This window comes from Equus caballus, chromosome 25 (genome assembly GCF_041296265.1).
Source record: "Equus caballus isolate H_3958 breed thoroughbred chromosome 25, TB-T2T, whole genome shotgun sequence".
Lineage (NCBI taxonomy): Eukaryota > Metazoa > Chordata > Mammalia > Perissodactyla > Equidae > Equus > Equus caballus.
Window position 1 is genome coordinate 44,404,513 of NC_091708.1, and position 18,775 is coordinate 44,423,287.

Genomic DNA, 18,775 nt, shown 5'->3' on the forward strand with positions numbered 1-18,775 from the left:
CCGATCAGTTTTCCTGCCAGGGTGACCGCATCCGCCTCCTCCCCAGCCTCCTGGACTCCAGGCCTGCCCTCCCATCTACTCCCAGCACACGGCTACAGTGGAACTTTCTGAAGCCCAATCCAGGCATATCACACTCTCTCCAACTCCCCTCCAGGCTCCTTGGCACCCAGGATGGAGCCACCCAGCCACCACCCACCGAGGGTGTCTCTGTGTCTTCAAGGCAGTGTCTCTGTGTTCCCGTCTCCTCCCCTAGAGGTGACAGCCACTCCTACAGTCTGGGCCCCCTCCGCTCACCCCCAGACTCTGGGCTTCTCGAAGGAGGCACCGGGTTGCACTCATCTTCCCTCGCCCCGAGGGCCAATCGTTCACAGGCAGCAGGTGCTCAGGAAATGCTCCCTGAAAGCTGGAAAGGCCAAATGACCTGCGGGAGTTGCAGGAAGAGCTGGTAAAATCCAGGAGGACTCTCTGGAGGAGAGAGGCCTGGCAGACCTTAAAGGAAAAAGTCTCGGACAGGTGGCAGGGAAGGAAGGCCATTAAGACAAGGAAGAACCACCACCCCGAATCCAATGACACGTGAGGGGACCACCATCTGTTCCACGGGCCCAGGAAGGCCTGGGGCCAGGTGTCCTCCACCGGGAGCCCACCTGTGCCCTGGCAAGGCCCCTTACACCATTTAGAGACTCAGACATAAATTAGAGCCCGCCAGGTCCAGTAAGCGAATCTGACAGGAAGCAGCAGTTTCCGAACTAAAGAACGGGAAGCCAGCTGCCACGTTCCCGTGCCCACTGGGAGCCAGGACCGCAGCCGGCGCCAAGGCCGGAGACTCCCAGGACCTCACCAAATCACACGGCAGCCCCCTTCACAGATGAGCCACTGGAGATCTGGCTGGAGCAGGGTGATTAAGAACCTTGTCCAGGGCTGGCCCGACGGCGTAGGGGTTAAGTTCACACGCTCCACTTCGGAGGCCTGGGTTTCGCAGGTTCAGATCCCAGGTGCAGACCTACACACCGCTCCTCAAGCCACGCTGTGGCGGCATTCCATATACAAAATAGAGGAGGACTGGCACAGATGTTAGTTCAGCGACAATCTTCCTCACCAAAAAAAAAAATGAAGCTTGTCCAGAGCACACACGGCAACATGAGCAGTGGGGCAGCTTCTCCCTGAGCCCTGGCCACAGCCAAGCCCGCATATCAGCAGCCTCCCATGCTTCGGGGCCCACCACTGGCCTCCAGCCCAGCCACAACCAAGGAAGTTCCTGTTGGCCTCAGGGACCCAAGGGGGCCAGTATAAACGCCCCAGCTCCCTTGGCCTCTCGGTGCCAAGTGCACCTCCACGCGGGGGTGGGTCTGACGCGCGAGCTGGTGCCCCCACGGTAGACACAGATTACGTCCCGAGCACTCTTGTTTGAGTCTGCAGCTCTGCTCTCCCTGCGCCTCGCTGGCTAACAGATGTTTCGTTTAAGCAGCTAAATTACTACAAAATACACTCAAGGAGATGACAGGCCAGTTTCTCCCAAGGTTTATTTGCATGAGGAGGGAGCGGGGTGTGAAGATTCTACCTTCCCTTTTTTGAAAAAAAAAAATGTTATCACACACTCGAGTTCAGAAAAAAAGAGAGTGGTTGCCAGCACATGAATGTCCGACAGGAGTGTTCAGACGGATATCAATGCCGCCTCTCAGGATCCCGCTGGCGCTGTGCGGGAGAGGATGCTGCGGCCACAGGTGCGAGAGAGGCCTACCTCCCTCTCCTGTCGGTAAACCCAGACAGCCCCTGTGCTCACTGAGCCTCAGCTTGCAAAGCTGTGAAACGGGTGAGAATAACTCTCACCCCAGCGGGGCCAGGCCCACAGCAGAGCGCCTCCAGTACCGGGACTAATCATGACCACGCAGCATCGCCAGGCTGCCCAGAGCAGGCACAGTGTGACTGGTAGGACCAAGGAAGGCTGGAGGGGGCTGAGCACTCTCGCACCACAAGAAAGTGTCCTGACTGGACCCACTGCTCGCCACCGAGGCAGCCCAGGTGGTGGCCTGCACGTCCCAGGCCGCCACACGGCCAAGAGAAGAAGGGCTGAGCTTCACAGCCACTCCGCCACATGAGGAGGGACATGGCCATGACATTCTGGCCTCCTGCCCAGGCTGACCATTTCCCACCCTGCAGGAGACAACCACCACCAGCCGGAGGCCCAGGCAGGAGGGAGGGGGCAGGACGGGGGCCCCAGAGCTGGTCCAGAGTGTGGCTGAGCCCCAGGCCCCAGTCTGGGGTCCCCAGCATCCACAGAAACAGCTCATCAGAGGCCACCTACACCTGGTCCGACTCACAGCCAGGAGGCGGCCAGGGCGCGCTCCCAAGCAGAGAGGATGGACAGAGCTCTGCAGGCAAGACCCTAGAGCCCTCGGCCACTTTGAGGAGGGTAGACACAAGCGCAAACAACACAGAGGAGGCAGAGAGCATGACCCAGACTTGTCAGGGATACAGACAGGCACAGGGCGGGAGCCCCGCTCACAGCGCAGATGGCACACCAAGGCTGGCCTCCTGAGCCCAAAGGCCACTCGGACTCATTCACACACACCTAGTCCCAGAAATGAGACGACACCACGTCGCCAAGGGGCCCAGCTACACAGCTGGCTGCAGAGACAAGCCAGACTGCGAACACACCCATCCACAACCGCTGTGAAGCAAGGTTCACAGCCTGAGTTTACTGACTCAGTGACCCACTCCCGGCCAAGGTGTCTGTCCTACACGGCCCAGCCTCGGCAGGAACACCTGCAGCCCCCACCCCAGCCTCCCCGCGGGGCTGAGAGCGGCAGGTGGGGAGGCTGAGGCCCACCACGGCATCCGCTACTGAGAGAGACCGAGCTTCTCCCAGATGCGGCAGAAAACCCAGGTCGGCACGGAAAGCAGACGCCGCCTCCGCACACGAGGGCTCCCCACGACAGCTGCAGCTTCTGGGGTGGCTGGTCTACTCGGGGCGCTGATAGAAAGCGCTCCTCCTTAAGGAGGGATGGGATGCCCCACCAGAGCGCGGGGACTCGCTGAGTCAGAGGCAGGCGGCTTCCCACGAGAGCAACCACACAGCCCAGATCCTGCACCTGCCCTCCTGGCACCCCGACGGAAGGCAGGTGGCTTTCGCTCCTGTGAGGGGGACTCCAGACGCCACGGGAGCCTTCCTCCCATCCACCCTTGGGGCACGTAGAGCAGAAACGACGGCCCCATTTACAAGCGGGGCAGCTGAGACCCAGGGACAGGCAAGTGGCCCAAGATCTCACGTGCTCCCTGGATCAGTCTTCCCCCCTCACCTACCCTGACCAGGCACTGGCCACACACAGGAGGTGGGAGGAGAGGGGACTTTCTCTCGGCGGCTCAGCGAGGAGCCCTCCTCGGCCGCCCTGTCTAAGTGCTGAGTTGAGAGCCCGAAGCAGAGGAGGCTACATCCAGGCTCATCGCCACTTTGAGCCTCAGTGCCAGAGAGGGGAGGAAAGTCTGAAGAATCCCCAGGCAGCCCTGCCCAGGGCACCCAGCCCTGCCTTGGTACTCTGAGTCACAGGAGGTGCGGGCCCAGGGAAGAAAGGGCCACAAGGAAGACACACGAAGGCCAGGAGGAAGCCACAAGGAAGGCCATGAGGAAGACACACGAAGGCCAGGAGGAAGCCACAAGGAAGGCCATGAGGAAGACACACGGAAGACAGATGGAAGCCAGGAGGAAGGCCATGAGGAAGACACACGAAGGCCATGAGGAAGGCCACGCGGAAGACAGATGGAAGCCAGGAGGAAGACCAGGAGGAAGCCACACGGAAGGCCATGAGGAAGACACACGGAAGGCCATGAGGAAGACACACGGAAGGCCAGGAGGAAGGCACGTGGAAGGCCAGGAGGAAGGCCACGTGGGGCACAGGGGATTCAGGCAAGAGCCTTCTGTGTACCAACGTACAGAAGCCAACAGCCACCATTAGTCGGGCATCAGGCCCTGCCTGGCCCGGTGCTCAGCACCCCTTGAGCATCATCTTCCTTCAGCTTCACAATCCATCCAAACAGGAGGAACTGGTGTCATCTTACAATACTCAGAGAAGTCAAGAAACTTGCCAAAGTCACTTAACCAGTTAATAAGGGGCCTCGTGTGCCTGGGAATGCCCGACTCTCTCCCGCAGCCCTGGGGTGAGCTGTCACCTGAGCATCCTTATACCAGTGGCTTACAGTCCTGACTCTCCAGTGGGGCCTGCCCCTGGCAGCCATCAGCAAGGGGCAGCGGTACAGAAATCACCCAGTCCTGTTTTATAGGAGGAAAGGGACTCAGAGACGGGGAGACGACCTGACGGTGCTCAGCCCACACCCACCCACCAGAGCAGGAAGAGACACCAAAGAAACGCAATCCCACCCATCAACCAGGGGGCCCCAGACGCCCCATACAAGGGCAGGCGCCTCGTCCTTCTCCCCAGGGACACTCCCAGTGTGTGGCCGGTGAGACTCACGCATGCCACCGCACCCTGCCCCACCCCCCATCAGGAGAGAGCACACCTGTGCGTGCCCCCTGAGGAGGAAAACCTAAATGCAGGACCCCCAGGCAGTGGGGTGAGTGTCAAATTCCCGCTCGGTTTACTGCAGAGAAAGAGCAGCTGGACAGAGAGACCAAGGCGCCCAAGGAGGAAAATGAGACAACAGGAAACCAGGGCTGGCAGGCCTAGGGGCCAACCCAGTCCTGGCCTGAGATCAATAAGCAGGGAAAAAGGTGGGGGGTGGGAGGGTGCTGTTAACCTGTTCTAGAACTCTCCTCCCCACCCCCAACCCATGCCCACCTGCTCCTGGCTGACTCCTACTCCTTGTTCAGGGTCAGCCAAAAGGTCACTTCCTCCAGGAAGGCTCCCTGACTATCGAGACTGGGTAGCCTCCCCACCGCCCTGGCTCTCCCACCAACTCAACACAGAGCTCCAAGCAGTGATGGAGCCCAAGCCTTCCCCACCGCTTCTCCTCCAAAGCCTTCCAGGTCATTCACATGCGTTAGCAGAAACCAGCACTCACTACTCACATAGAGGGGCCCGGTCCATCTCAGGCCTTTCTAACGGCCTCTTCTGCCAACGTCAGCGCAGGTGAGCGCTCCCCCAGTCCGGGGCTGAACTGGGGCAATAAAGGGCTCAAGCTGTCAAGTCCCACTCGAGAGGCAGAGCCACTTTCCTTTCAGCAATGGTGGGCACCCCACCAAGTCCCCAAGACTCACCACTCCCGGGCCTGCCCCAGCACTGCCCTCTGTGCCCGAGGCTCCCTCCCAGCCTAGGACCCAGGAGCAGTGGTGGAGACCCCGTGTTCCCCTGCCCAGGGCCCTGCACTGGGAAGACATCCTCACCGCCCTTCCCTCCCCGGCCTCACCTCCTGACTGGGTTGCGCCGGGGGGCCCAGCCTCAGACCCTCACACGCAGGATTAGCACGTGCTGGATGCTGGGCAGAGCATGCCACTCACATGAGCTCATTCGACTTTTGAAACAGCGCAGTGGGAATTATGATCAGTGTCCACATCCCCCATTTACAGATAGGGAAACTGAGGCTCAAAGAGATGACGAGATTGGCCTAATTTCACACACCTGATAAATGACAAACACAGGACACAAAGTGGACCTCCTTCCAAAGTCCCAGTCACCCATCCTGCCTGGAGCGGCCGGGGAGGACCACGTGGGCCTGACCCGTCCAGTGGGCAGAGCACCCAGCATTTTGCCAGGGCCCACGAAAGCGCCCTGGGTTGAAGACAATACTTAAATATGTGCTATTAGCATATCACTTTCACCCCAACGCAGTCCTAAAACACAACTTTTAACGTTGCTTACGGAGGAAGGAGCCCACGCTGGCAAAGCTGTCCCGGGCCCGTGAAGTCACTGCGGCCTGGGGCTCCGGCCACGGCGGGCAAGGACCCCAGCGCTCGCCTGCCAGGCACCTCTGCAACTCCTTACGCAATTCTCCTCTCGACCCCACAGGGCAGGCTGTTTCTCTCACTGCGGTAAAGTACAGGTAACATAAGATTGAGTACATCCACACTGTTCTGTAACCACCACCACCGTCCAGTTCCCGAACTTTCTCATCACCCTAAACAGAAACCAGCCCCTCGAGCAGGCCCTCCCCACCCCTCCTCCCCCAGGCCCCGACGACCAACGATCCACGTTCTGTCTCTGTGGGTTTGCCTCCTCTGGACATTTCACACAGGTGGAATCAGACAATACGTGTCCTTCTGTGTCTGGCCTCTTTCGTTCAGCATGATGTCCTCGGCTTCACCGTGCTGTATTGGGTGTCACAGCTTCACTCCTTTCTACGGCTGAATCGTGCTCCATCGTCTGGATGGACCGTGTGTTGTTTATCCATTCACTCGCGGAGGAAGATACTGTTTTCATCCCCATCCTACAGAGCAGGAAACTAAGGCTCCGTGAGGGTCAAGGTCAAGGGCCAATGGTCAGTAGCAAAGCCAGGACTCCAGCCCCGAGCCCTAACCACACCAGGCGTGCCCGGACACCACGAGAGGTGGGGGCGTCTGGCCGCTTCTCCAGCCAGGAACACAGCGGTCCAGGGGAAAGAGCGATGCAGCAAGCCGAGGGAGCCCGCTCCCCGATCTCCAGCCCGGCCAGGCCCCACTGCCCTGACTCCTGCCTGCTTCCTGTGAGCCCAGTGTCGGGGCCTGGGAGCAAGCCATCAGCTGCAGAGGAAAACAGCGCAGGTCTGAAAAGTTCTTGTCTTCCACCAAAATGACTGTTGGATTGTCTCCCTCTCTGGTCCCAGCAGCAGAGAAGCTAGGGGCTGGGGGCAGGGAGCACAGACGCCCCCGTCTCTGGGGCAGAGGGTAAATGAAGAGTGGGAGGAGCTTAGGAGCAAGGCAAGGAGGGTCTCAGGAGGCGGCTTTCATGATCATGAGAGACCAGAACCTTCCATCACCCAGGGGGCCTGGAGACAGGGTGTGAACAGACTGAAGCTTCCCTAAGGCCCTGAGTGCCCTAGAGGACTCGTGGCGACGGGCGGGGAACCACACACCCTTATGCAGTTGAAGGATGGGGCAGTCCTTGCTGCATCCACGACTGCAGTCACATGGGGCACCTCCCCGTTCCTGGAGGGACACTGAGGCCTGAGGCAGAGCCCCAGCAGGCCAAAGCTGGCAGGAATGCTCCCGCTGACCACAGCCAACCCCAGAGGGGAGGACGGGCCGAGAAACCAAAACCCGGGCCTCATGGCTCTGTCAGGAGGAAGGCCGGGTGAGTCCAGACCCGCCACTCGGAGCTCTACGGCCCTGGCAGGGGGCTCGGCCATTAGGGGCCCCTTCACCTGCGGTCTGGTCGTCTGCCCTCCCCTGGCATTCGTTACGAGACAAACACGACGATCAGGCAAATGTCGATGAAAGCGAAATGTGTGGACGACCAGGAAATCAAGGCACAAAGTGGAGGGAGGGCCAGGCAAAGGCAGGGCCGGGCTGGGACGGGCGGGGAGGCGCACGGAGCAGAGACACGTCTGACACCCAAACCTGCCCACCTGGAAAAGGACTGCAGTCCTGGCAACACCGGCCTGGCACCCCAGCCCGCAGCCTGCCGCATCTCGGGGAGACACCTCTCCTGCTGGAGCTGCAACGGCAGACAAGGCCCCAAGCAGAGGGATGGACTTGTCACAGGGGAAGCGGGAGACAGTGACAGCAGCATTTTAAAACGTCCTCTGACAGCAGAAGACAGACACGTGTCCCCTCCCCCCACACAGATGGCAGCACAATCTCGGTGGCCTCCGGGACAAGCCCTTATTCCTGGAAAGACCTGGAGTCTGATGAGCCCAGAGGAGGGGACGGGACGCCAGGCAGCCGGCAGCTGAGCTCCCTGCCCACCTGGGCCGGCTCTAGCCGGACGCCCCGTGTGCACCCTGCCCCTGACAGCAAAGGACAAAACACAACGAAGCAGCAGAAGTATCTGTGGCTTTACTTTTAAGTTGGCTCAGGGGGCGAGGAGTAGGTGTGTTAAAAATAAAGATTTTAATCCTTACGTAAACTCTAGGAAGACTGACAGCAGACCCCACAAAGCAGAAACAGCGTGTGCTTCTAGCAGCACTCAGACTCCCAAAACCTGTGGCTGGCAGGCGTCCGGAGCCGCACGTGGGTGCCACCACCCCCGCTCCTGGCACCCAGTGCACAGCCCTGCCCCCCTCCACGGCCGCATGTTTGTTATTCTTGTGTAGCTTCTGGATTCTGAAACCGAAACAGTCGCAGTGGCTACAGGATGCTGACCAGAGAGCCCAGGGGCACGGAGTTTCAGAGGACCAGAACACAGCACCCGAGCATGGGGCCCGTCCCCCCAACTCGGGGTGCATGCGGCCAGCTCCTGACCCCGGGGTGAGAGCAGGGGTGCAGGCCCCAGAGCGTCCACTCCCGTGCACTGGATCCTCTCCCCATGGCCTTCATGGGCACACGTGAGGGCAGGGGCCGTGAAAAGAAGCCAAAGCCCCAGGTCTCGAAGAGCTGAGACCCAGAGAGCGGGCATGGAGGGAGAGGAGGACGCCGCACGCGACTGCAGGGGCACCATCCACCGAGCACCTATCGCTCCAGACGCTGGGCTCCGACATTGGGTCCCCTCTTCCCTCTATCCTCAGCCAAACCCCACGAGGTGGCTGTTGGAAACGCCCTTGGCAGGCAAGGAAGCAGGGTCCGGGGGGAGCCGCTCAGCCAAGAAGCTGCAAGGCAGGATTTGAACCCAGGTTTGAAAGGGTCCAGCACTGTGCCCGTCTCCACCGCAGGGATGAGCTGGCGGCCGCCCCACTGCCCACAGCGCACGAGGCCAGCCTTGGGGTGAGAACCAGGTCCCCGGGCTGGGGCCTGCACCAGGACGGCTCCGCCAGAGTGGGTGGGCCCAGGGTTCCAGGGTGCATGAAGGAGTGGATGCTGTACAGCCGTCCAGAACAGGACAGCAGGTGTGGACGGGGTGGGAGGACACGCAGACACGAGGCTCCTCGTGGCAGAGGCTGGAACCCAGGGGCCACGGCTGCTCACAACACAGCCTGTGAGGAGCTGACTGGAGCCCCACGGCTGGGCCCCGGACACACACAGACCCCTCGCCCAGAGACCACTGCTTCGGGCCCAACAGCCTGAACTGCACTTGGGCGGGCGACCTGCCCAGTTCCGGCTCCAGCTGGGGCTGAACCAGCATCGAGGACGAGGATGGCAGGTGCAGCTCGGGGAGGCGGGGCACAGCAAACCTCGTCAGAGAGCACGGCTGGCAGAGGGCCGGTCGCCCCCTCGGGAAGCAGCCCGCCCCGGCCTCCTGAGTGACAGCCCAGCCTCCTGCCTGCTCTCTCTGCATCTGAAAGGGCCAGTGCTGTTTCTGCTTGAATCTCTTTCTCCGTCTCCCTTTCCAGAAGACCCCCAACATGGGACGGTTTCCATCTCTTCTCCCCAAAGCCCCCGCAGGGATGCTCAGCAGTGGGAGTTGAGTAAATGGTGGAGTGCACCCCCCTCCCAGCCGCCTGAAGCAGCTCCACAAGACCTCAGCAATCGAGGACGGTGCCAAGGGCCTGCGCTGCTGGTGGAGGGAGGAGCGGAATGAATGGAGCTCCAGACGCCAAGAGACCTGCTTGCGTTGGTGGCAGGCCTCAGCTCCACGCCCCTGTGAGACCTCTGGACGGCCCCATCACCTCTCCACTAACCAGGCCACAGCCACCTGACCTGGGGCCTCACAGGGTCTCCTGAGGCCCAGAGGAGGTGCCAGTGCTGGGCAGTCAGGGAACAAACCCTGCCAGGACGGGGTGTAGCCAGGCCTCAGATCTAGAATAGCTGGGGAGCAGAGCGGGAGCCCCCCAGAGCCCCGCCCCTGCAACACCCAGCCATCTCCAACCTTTAATTAGTGGAAGGCACCCAGTTTTCAAGGCCAGCTCAAGAGCCACCTCCCCCATGAAGCCCTCTGCAGTCACTCTGCCCCCAGGGATCCAAATGTTGGCATCAGCAGAGCATAAGCACAGCCGCCAATGCATTGACAGCAGATGCTGCGTCTGCTCCATCTCCCACCCTGGCCAGCCCAACGGGTCCTTGGGAGCAAGAGGGGGTGTGAGACCCCTTCCTGCAGGTGTCCCTGGTCACCCTCAGTTAGAGGAGGGCCGCCATGCCCGACCCTGGGCCCTCCACTCCTTGGCCAAGGATCCTCCATCCTCCTAAATACCAGCCACCACACCGCCTCTGGGGCAGAAGCTAAACTGAGTGCGAGGGGCTTAGGGGGTGGAGAAGGAGAGCGGGCCGAGCCCAGGGCCCCGGCAGCCCACCCCACCCTTTACCACCTCACGGCTCTGCTGCGGCTGGGCGGCCAGAGGCGAGGTGAGGCCAGGGGCCCAGGGAAGGCGGCTGCCCCAGGAGGCAGGGCCGCCCCAGGCTCCCGCAGGCCACCAGCTGGGGCCACCCTGGTGCTGAGGGACGAGCAGACGGCGGGGGAGCGAGGGCCAGTGCCCAGCCAGCAGGGGCAAGCTGGCCACTGCAGGTGCAGGCCGGGGCGCAGCGTTATGAGACGGATGGGGCCTCAGGCCAGCAAGGACAGCGTCAGGCCCCCATTTGCCCCCCAAAATCCTGCCAACAGCCTGCGAGGGGGCCGCTGTCATCCCCTTTCCAGACGGGGAGACCCAGCCTCAGCCCAGCCAGTGACACCGTCGCCACTAAGATTCCCACCGCAGCCGAGTGGCCGAGTGTGGCCCCCCGCTGCCATGTCGGGGAGCTCACCTCGCTCACTAAATGTTTGAGGACCTCTTTATGGCCAGCGCTGTTCCAGACACAAGGCCACCCAGCCTCTGGAAGCCCTAGGTTCCTCATCTAGAAAGTGAGCCGAGGGCAGACCCCCAGCGACAACTGCTCCAAAGACAAGACGAGATCACCGACACGGCCCTTGGTACGTTTTCTGGCACAAGGTAAGCAGAAGAGAAAGCTTTGTTCTTGTTGAGAAGCAACAGGAGGCCTTCCTGGTGGAGGAGCCAGTGCCAAGGGCTCTGGATACAGACGGAGACACAATCACAAACTGTGATGGGACCAGGGGGCGCCCAGGGGACCAGGACACCACCACAGGCCCCACAAGGCCTCTCAGCAGAGCCAGCCCGCTGCCTGGTTTTATAAAGCCCGTTGCCTGGCCTTGTCCAGCCTACAGGCTAACAAAGGTTTTCACGTTTTTCAATGGTTGGAAAAAAATCAAAAGAATACTGTTTTCTGACGTGAAAATTATACGAAATTCAAATTTCATTCTCCACAAATGCCCAGCCACACTCATTCATCTACAGCTCGTGTACGGCTGCTTTCTCACCACGAGGGCAGAGTTGAGTAGTTACAACAGAGACTGTCTGGCCCACGAGGTCTAAAATATTTACTGTCTGGCCCTCTACAGAAAACGCTTGCCAGCTCTGCTCCAGGAGAGGGGTGGCGGGGCCGCCTGTGGTGCTCGGGTACAAGGAGTCGGAGTCAAGGGGCGGTTGGGAGGGAGGTCCCCCTGGCGGGGTGGCCTTAGCCCCAGGGCTACAGGGTCCAGTCTGGGCATCTGCCTAAACCAGGGCCCCTCCACACCAGCCCCACCAGCACTGCCCTGTCCCAGGCGTCCCACCCCTCAAACTCAAGAAGCCACAGCCACAGACATCGTCTGGACACAAGGACAGCAGGAAGTGGCCAGACAGCATCAGGCTGCTGACCACCTAGTACCTTTCTAGAAGGATGAGGGAGTCCCTTTCCAGGAGGGGGACATCCTTGGTCCCCTGGGCCTCACGGCATGAAAGGGCTCAAATGAGGCACTGGGGAGGGGGCGCACCGTGGCTACCCACCCTTGTCAGGCCCCCAACAAGGATGCTGCTCCCACTCCCAGGCCAGACACAGCCGAGCTCCCCATTGCCGGCGCCGAGAGCCCAGACCGTGGACTCAGCCCTCACGACGGCCTCCCCACCCCACACACACCCTTCTTCTCGGTTCCATCCCGGCCAGCTCACACCAAAGCCAACTTGTGCGATGAGTGCACACGGCACAAACAATTCATTTGACACCAGTGCCAGGATGTGCCCTCCCGAGGACTCGGGGACATCGATGCCCATCGGCCTTTCCTGCTGATTCCAGACCCACGCCTCAGACCCTGCCCCGCACAGCCCTGCAGGTGCCCCTCCAGGCAGTGGGGTCAGTGCCAAAGACCGACCCCTGGCCCGCCAGCCTCTCTCTCCCACCCCGGCTCCCTAGGGCTCGGCTCCTGCTGCACATGCCCTGCCACGTGGAAAGGCGAATGTCCGGGAACTCAGTGTTTCTCAACCTTCTTTTCATCATCACCTCCCCAGGGAGTATGTTCAGGCATTTTCCCTCATCACCTTCCCCACATGAAATTTTAATACCACAGATGTGCCGTGTATCTGTTCTGTACTCTGTGCACATCTGTGCTTTATTCATAAAAAGAGTAAGATTTCTTCACCCCCTCAAAGATCTGATTTCCACCCCCTTGGGGGCAATACCTCTCCAGTTGAGAATGCATGAGTTAAATAAAATAGATTATTAAAATTAATGTTACACATTTCTTTTTACACCTTTAACATGACCACCAGAAATTTTAAAATACAGATGTGGCTCACGTTTCTCTGTTTGGCAGCACTGATGTGGGTAGAAAACAAACATGAATGTAAACGTGGGCAGGCACACATGTGTACATGGACACACACATATCCACACGTGTGTACTCACACGCACCCATGCACAGACTCCCCAGGTCCGACCGCTGAGGGCGCCTGGAGGCAGGGACGCCCCAGCAGCAGTGTGCACACCTGCACCCCGATCTTGGCTTCTATGCACCCTTCTCCACCTTGCAACCAGAGCTCCTTGGAGAAGCGGCTGATTCCTGCACTGGGATGAAGAGAAACACAAGAGAGCCCAGACATCTTGTGCCGGAAAGGAAAGAGGTGCTCCAAAATGAGAGGAAGCAGTTCCCCCTGGTCAAACCTCTGAGACCATTTGAGCATCAAAATAAATAACGACAGTAACCATGATAACCATGGAGTAAAGCAGGAGGCCATAATCCAAACTAGCAGAGAGAGAGAGGAAGGAAAGAAAAGAGAGAGAGAGAGCACTAGAGACGCCCATGGTCTCAAGGCCCCTTCTTGAGAATATCCACGAGCAAAAGAGGGAACAGAGTAACTTCACAGTGGAGACGCCCGGCAGCACTGCCTCCATCAAGTGATGACAGCCACCCCCAGCCATGGGACAAATCTAAACCATGGGCCACCTGAAGGGCAGGATGCAACCCCACGGCTGCTCTGCCCAACGTGCACGACCTGGGTCAAACCCCGAGGAGACATCAGATGAACCCCAATGGAGGGACACTCGGGAATAAAAGGAGCCTGTCACCTTCAAAAGCGTCAAGGCCACCAACAGAAAGGAAAGGCTAAGAACTGCCCCAGACTGAAAGAGGCTCCAGAGGAACAGCCTAGAGCAGCACACGACCCCTGGGGTGACCCTTGGGCGGAAAGGGGCGTTTACTGAAACACCTGTCAGACCTGAGTGGGTTACGTGGGGGGACGACCGCAGCTGTCTTCCGGATTCTGACAGCTGATGGTGGAGGAGAACACCCCAGTTGCGGGAAACACACTAAAACCTGTGGGGGTGCAGGGTGCCAGGTCACCAACTTACTCTCAAATGGGTCAAGAAAAAGTTACACGTGCTGCACGTACGGCTTTTCCGTAATCCGAGATATTTTCAAAATTAAAAGAAAAGAAATCTGCTTTAAAAAGAAAAGAAAAGGCTTCCTTGTTTCCGCTGGAATCGGCCTTCCTCTCTGCCCCCGGCAGCCTGGCGTCACGCACCTCGGCCTCGGGAACCAGGACGCCCCTGCCCGCACTCGGGAACCCTCTGGATGCTGAAGGCCGCTTGTTCAGTCAACCAGCATCTCATCCACACCTGCTGTGCGTCCTTGCTCGCCTGGAAGCATCATGAGAGCAGCGCTGGGCCGAGCCGGCCCCCAGTCCCCCGGCGCCAAGCACAAAGCCGGCCGGGCAGTGCGGGGGCCCATAGTTACTCCTGCAGTGAAGAAGCAAAGAGAAGAAGGAGCGGAGGAGAGGGGCGCAGGCTCTGCAGGACCCGAGATGAAGGCTTGGAGGGGCTCACACGGGTCTGGAGTGGGGACAAACAGCCACACACGGATGCTGGCACCCCTCACTCAAACTCTACCCAGCTCCTGGACTCTGGGGAGTGAGCAGCAAGAGCATGCCTCCCAAGTGACGAGTGCATTAAAACGAAGTGTGCAGAGTGCAGGGTTAGGGGTAGATGCCCAGTAGACTGGGGGCCAAGCCACGCTCGCAACGCCACCGGACACAAGAGAGTGAAATCAGAAGAGGCTTCCTAGAGGAGGGGGCCTCTAGACTAGCTCCTACAGGAAGAACCAGGCCAAGAGGAGGGGAGGTCTTCCGGCAAGGGCACAGCAGGTGATGGACGGTGACAGAAAAGGCGTGGGCAGAGGGAGCAGGCTGGGGTGTCAGCGAGGCTGGACGGGAAGGGGCTGACGCTGGAGGTACAGGCAGGGGAGAAACCCAGTGGGCCCTGAAGACTGGCTTCCCGATCTGTGCTGCGAGGCGGCGGCCTGCCAGGGAGGCGTGGGCCAGAGGCCAGGGGGCAGTGCCCTCAAGGTTCAAACGCAGAGCAAATGCGAGGGCCGTCTGCTGGCATCAGGACCTCGGGACCTCACCAGCGAAGCTGCTCCAGACACAAGCAGTCTCCGATTAGGCTCAGCAGGTGGCGGCCATATCTAATTAGCTTAATTAAACCCAAGGTGGCTTCCAGGCATTCTGGATAAAAATATAAAGCACACCCCGCCAGCTCCAGGAGGGCTCGGCAAAAGGGCAAGCTGGACCTCTCCGCGAACACCTCCTAGTACCCGGCTCCGTAGACAACAAGTGCTCAATAAGTGTACATTGCTATTATGCTCCTTTAGGGCCAATAACCAAGCTGAGATCAATTCACAGGAGGAGCACTCCAAATGCTATCTTCTGAAAACAGCATGTCACCATGAGACACCAGCCTGGCATTCTGGAGCAAGAGGACATCCGGAGGCCTTTGAGCTGGATGGGTCCCGGGCACGCTGGGACACCAAGGAGATGGAAAGGCCTTGCCGACGGATTGCAGCAAAGTATCCAGATCCCCAAGAGCACAGGCATGCGCTCGCACACGCTCCCCCCTCCCGTGAGAACAGACACACCACCAACCACCCGAGCAGCTGGCCAGGAGCGTCCATCAGAAAGTCCGCAGGACAGCTCATGGTAGTCTTGAAGTCAGAATTTGTGTAAACAGTCCGGAAGGGAGACCAAAGTTCGTGTCTTAGTTTTGCTGCTTACTCTGTGTGACCTGGGGCAAGTCCCTTGACCTCTCTGAGCTTCAGTCGCTTGATCTGTGAAACAAGGGTGGTGTACCGCCTCAGGATCGTAAGGTGAGTAAGAAAGGGCAGCTACGATTTTCTCGTGATCCAGCCACGGTGGACCAAGAGGACATCTCCCCTCCCCTCCAGGGCTGCTGAGCTCCCTCATAACAAAGGGCAGCCAGGCAGACAGGCCGAGCTCCTCTCCCAAACCCACCCAGCCATCCGCGGGAAAGGGCACTGTTTCTTTAACTGTAAATGTACAGAGGGAGCCACCAGCTAACCCCCGACCCAGTGGACGCGGGTTCACGGAGCGCCTGCAGCCATCGCGGTGCAGCAACAGAGGTACAAAGATCCGTGTGACCAGCCCCACCCGCCATGAGACTCCAGCGAGCCAAGCTCCAGGAGACCACGAGCTGAGCTCAGGAAGACCAGCCCTCCGCGCCGAGGGCGACACTGCCAGTGTCCCAACGACCATCGGAAGTGGCTAAGGTTTATGCAGCACTGCCCTGAGGACATTCTCTGCCCTCACTCGTCAAACCCTCACAACGTGGCTGAGCTGGTGGCTACTATTACTGTCCCTATTAAACAGATGGGGAAACTGAGGCCCCAGAGGTGGTCACCTACCTGAGAGGTGACAATGCCAGGTGTCAATCAGAGCATGGGGCCATGAAGACACACAGACACTCGTTCAGCCGCTTCTCCCTACCACCCAGGCCCGCTTAACATGGCTTCACCTCGGCTGGGGCAGGGGGCTCCGGGGGACTGTGTAGGTGTCAGTGTTGCTGCCCGCCCCGCTGGCCCCAGGGCCCCCAGGAATCCTCTGCACTTTGCACTGCAGGGGCCGAGCCAAGCCACCTGCCGCAGCCAGCGCCCCCTCCTCCTCCATCCTGCCCAACCCCCAGCTGGGGAGGGGTAGCCCCAGGACCCAGCAGCCCGCCAGGCCCAGCCTCTGCTGGGCGGACCCACCCACCCACCCCAGGCTGTGCCCTGTGCCCCGGCCTCCCTGCCAATCAGCCAGGAACCCCGCCAGGAGCCAGCAAGCCTGGGCAGCCCCTGCGGTTCACAGCCAAGAGCAGCCGCTCCCGCCCAGGCCAGCTCGGCCCTCCACGGCACTTCCCCCTCAGTTTCTCCAGCCGTAAAATGGAGCCAGTACTTTCCAGCCCCCAGGGGTGAGGACGGAGGGCTGGATCCGGGAGCACTCTGCAGTAGGGCGCACGGCCCCAGGGACCGTGGGCTGCCTAAGGATGGCGCCGGTTTCAGGGAGCCCTGAGAACCAGGCCGGGCACGGCCAGGACTCCCTCGCGGGGCTATCCGCTGCTCTGGTCCCCACTTGTCATTACTGAGCGAGAGGGTGGCCCCCCCATCCCCTCAGAGCTCTTCTTTGTCAGCAGCCACCCCTTACCCCCCACCCCCTCTGGAGGGGGGTGCCCCCATTCCCCTGGAAATGTAGTCACAGCCAAAGGGCAGAGGCCACGCAGCCCAGCCTGGAAAGCAGTGACTCACTCCGTCCCTCCCTCCCTCAGTTTTCCGATGTCACACTTGTGAATGGCTGTTGTCCACGGGCACTCGCCGAGGTCCACGCAAAAAGGGGCTACAGGGTGAACAGGAAAATCGCTCCTGGGAGCTGCTGGCCAGACCCAGGCTGGCCCCCTGCCCCCTTGGGTGCTAGGTGGGGGTTCTGTGACCCCCAGAGGGCAGAGCCGGAGCCTCCATTCTGCTTCCGTCTTAGCCAAGTTCCCTTTAAGGGGCCAAAAAAGGCAGCTCCTGCCGGCGAGCAGACATTTTCCTGTCGCCGGTGGCCACATGCGCCTCGGCCGCGACAAAGGCCACACTTGAGGGTGCTGGGGAGGCGATGGGGGCTGCCACTCTTGCCAAGTTAGGCGGCCCTGGGGGCCTGATGGCGCTCGCGCCCGCCGGGCCGGGAGGAGGGAGGCCGGCGAGGGGGCGGCGCCCGGCCCACCCGCTCCCTCCGGCCGCGCCCCGAGCCCCGCGGCGCCTGCTCGTCCTCCCCGGCGTCCCGCCACCAGGCAAGGAGCCGGAGGACGCGACGCCTGACGAGGCCACCCGGCGCGGCGGGCTGCCCGGGGTCCGGAGGGGCACTCGCGGGCCCCGGCGCCCAGGTCCGCGAGAGGGGCGGCCGCCCGGGTCCGGGTCGGCCCTCACCCTGGGGAGCGCAGACGGGCAACGGGCGCTCTGGGGCAGTGCCCGCGGGCGGCGGCGGCGCGCCCCAGGCTGGGGGCACTTCGGGCAACTTCGCGCTTCCCGGGCCGCCCCTCGGAGGAGCCGGCTCCGAGCCCCGGGGCGCGCCCCCTCTCCCCGCTCCCCGTGCCGCCGCTCCGGCCAGTGTCCGGGGAGCGCCCGCGGCTCGAACACCCGGACACAGGGCTCCTCCCGGCGCGCCCGGACCCTCACCTGGGACATCTGCGGCCGGAAGTTGATGTCCTTGAGGTCGATGGAGCCGGGGGAGAGGTTGTGCAGCAGCTGGCACAGCAGGACGCCGTCGCGCAGCGCCTGTGCCAGGTCGAAGACCACGGCCGAGGGCCACACGACCCGGTGGTTGGGCGGCAGGACTTTGCAGTCGATGAGCCAGCGGCCACACTGCCGCCACTGCTCCATGGCGCCCGCGGCGCCCGCCCGCGCGGCCGCTGGGCCGGCCGGCTCAGGGCAGCGCTCCGGCCAAAGTGCGGCGGCCGCGGGGCATCCCGCCCGCCCGCGCGGGGCTCGGCGGCCGGGGCGGGGCTTCTCGCGGGCGGCCCCGGGTCCCCGCTGCGCCGCCGCGCGTCCCCTCCTCTTCCTCCTCCTTCTCCGGCTCCTCGCGGGCCGCCGCTCCCGCCCACGTGCGGCCGCGGGGTGGGCGCCGGGCAGCTCGCCGGATCCCCCCTTCACACACACAAGTCCCTCCGGGCTCCGGGCCGGACTCCACGGCGCCCGCCGCAGCGCTCCGCGATCCACCCGGCCGGGCGCCGCATTCTGCGCTCGGGGCGCCCCGCGGCCGCCACCGCTCCTGCCCCGCCCGAGACAAAGGCCCGGCGGGTCGCTCGCTCCGCGCGTCCGGGGCCTGGCCGCCCTCGCCGCCGCCGCTTTGTTCGCCCCGCCTGCGGGCTCCGCGCTCCGCGCCGGGCGCTCCGGCTCAGCCGCTCGGTGGCTCCGGGGCTCGGGGGCGCGGGGGCGCGGCCACGGGCGGGGCGGGGCCGGCGCGCTCGCCTGGCACCTCCCTGCGCCCCAAGCGCCGCCCCCGCCCCCCGACTTCCTGCCCCGCTGCCGCCCGCCAAAGTTGCAGCGGGCGGGGGGGCGGTGCAGCGCGGCCGGGTTCCGGGGCCGCCCGACTTTCTCCGAGGAGCACCCCGACTTTTGGGGAGCTCTGCCCTCGGGGCGAGCGACCTCGCCGGTGGAGTGATGGCCGCGTCGTTGTCTCTGCGTTTCTCCTGCGTTCCCCTCCTGGA

At 61.8% G+C, this 18,775-nt stretch overlaps 1 protein-coding gene across 8 annotated transcripts in view; it reads right to left on the reverse strand.

The window, feature by feature from the left end:
- VAV2 (vav guanine nucleotide exchange factor 2) overlaps positions 1-18,503 on the reverse strand; it is a 190,334-nt gene extending 171,831 nt beyond the window's left edge. For 2 of the 8 annotated variants that reach the window (XM_070252008.1, XM_070252007.1), the window contains exon 1: positions 17,745-18,503. In XM_070252008.1, the coding sequence (XP_070108109.1) occupies positions 17,745-17,948 (204 nt within the window). In that variant the 5' untranslated portion in view covers positions 17,949-18,503. The remainder of the gene's footprint in view (positions 1-17,744) is intronic. The other 6 variants (XM_023629268.2, XM_023629267.2, XM_070252010.1 and 3 more) reach the window with 3 other exon arrangements.
- Positions 18,504-18,775: the final 272 nt, after the last annotated feature.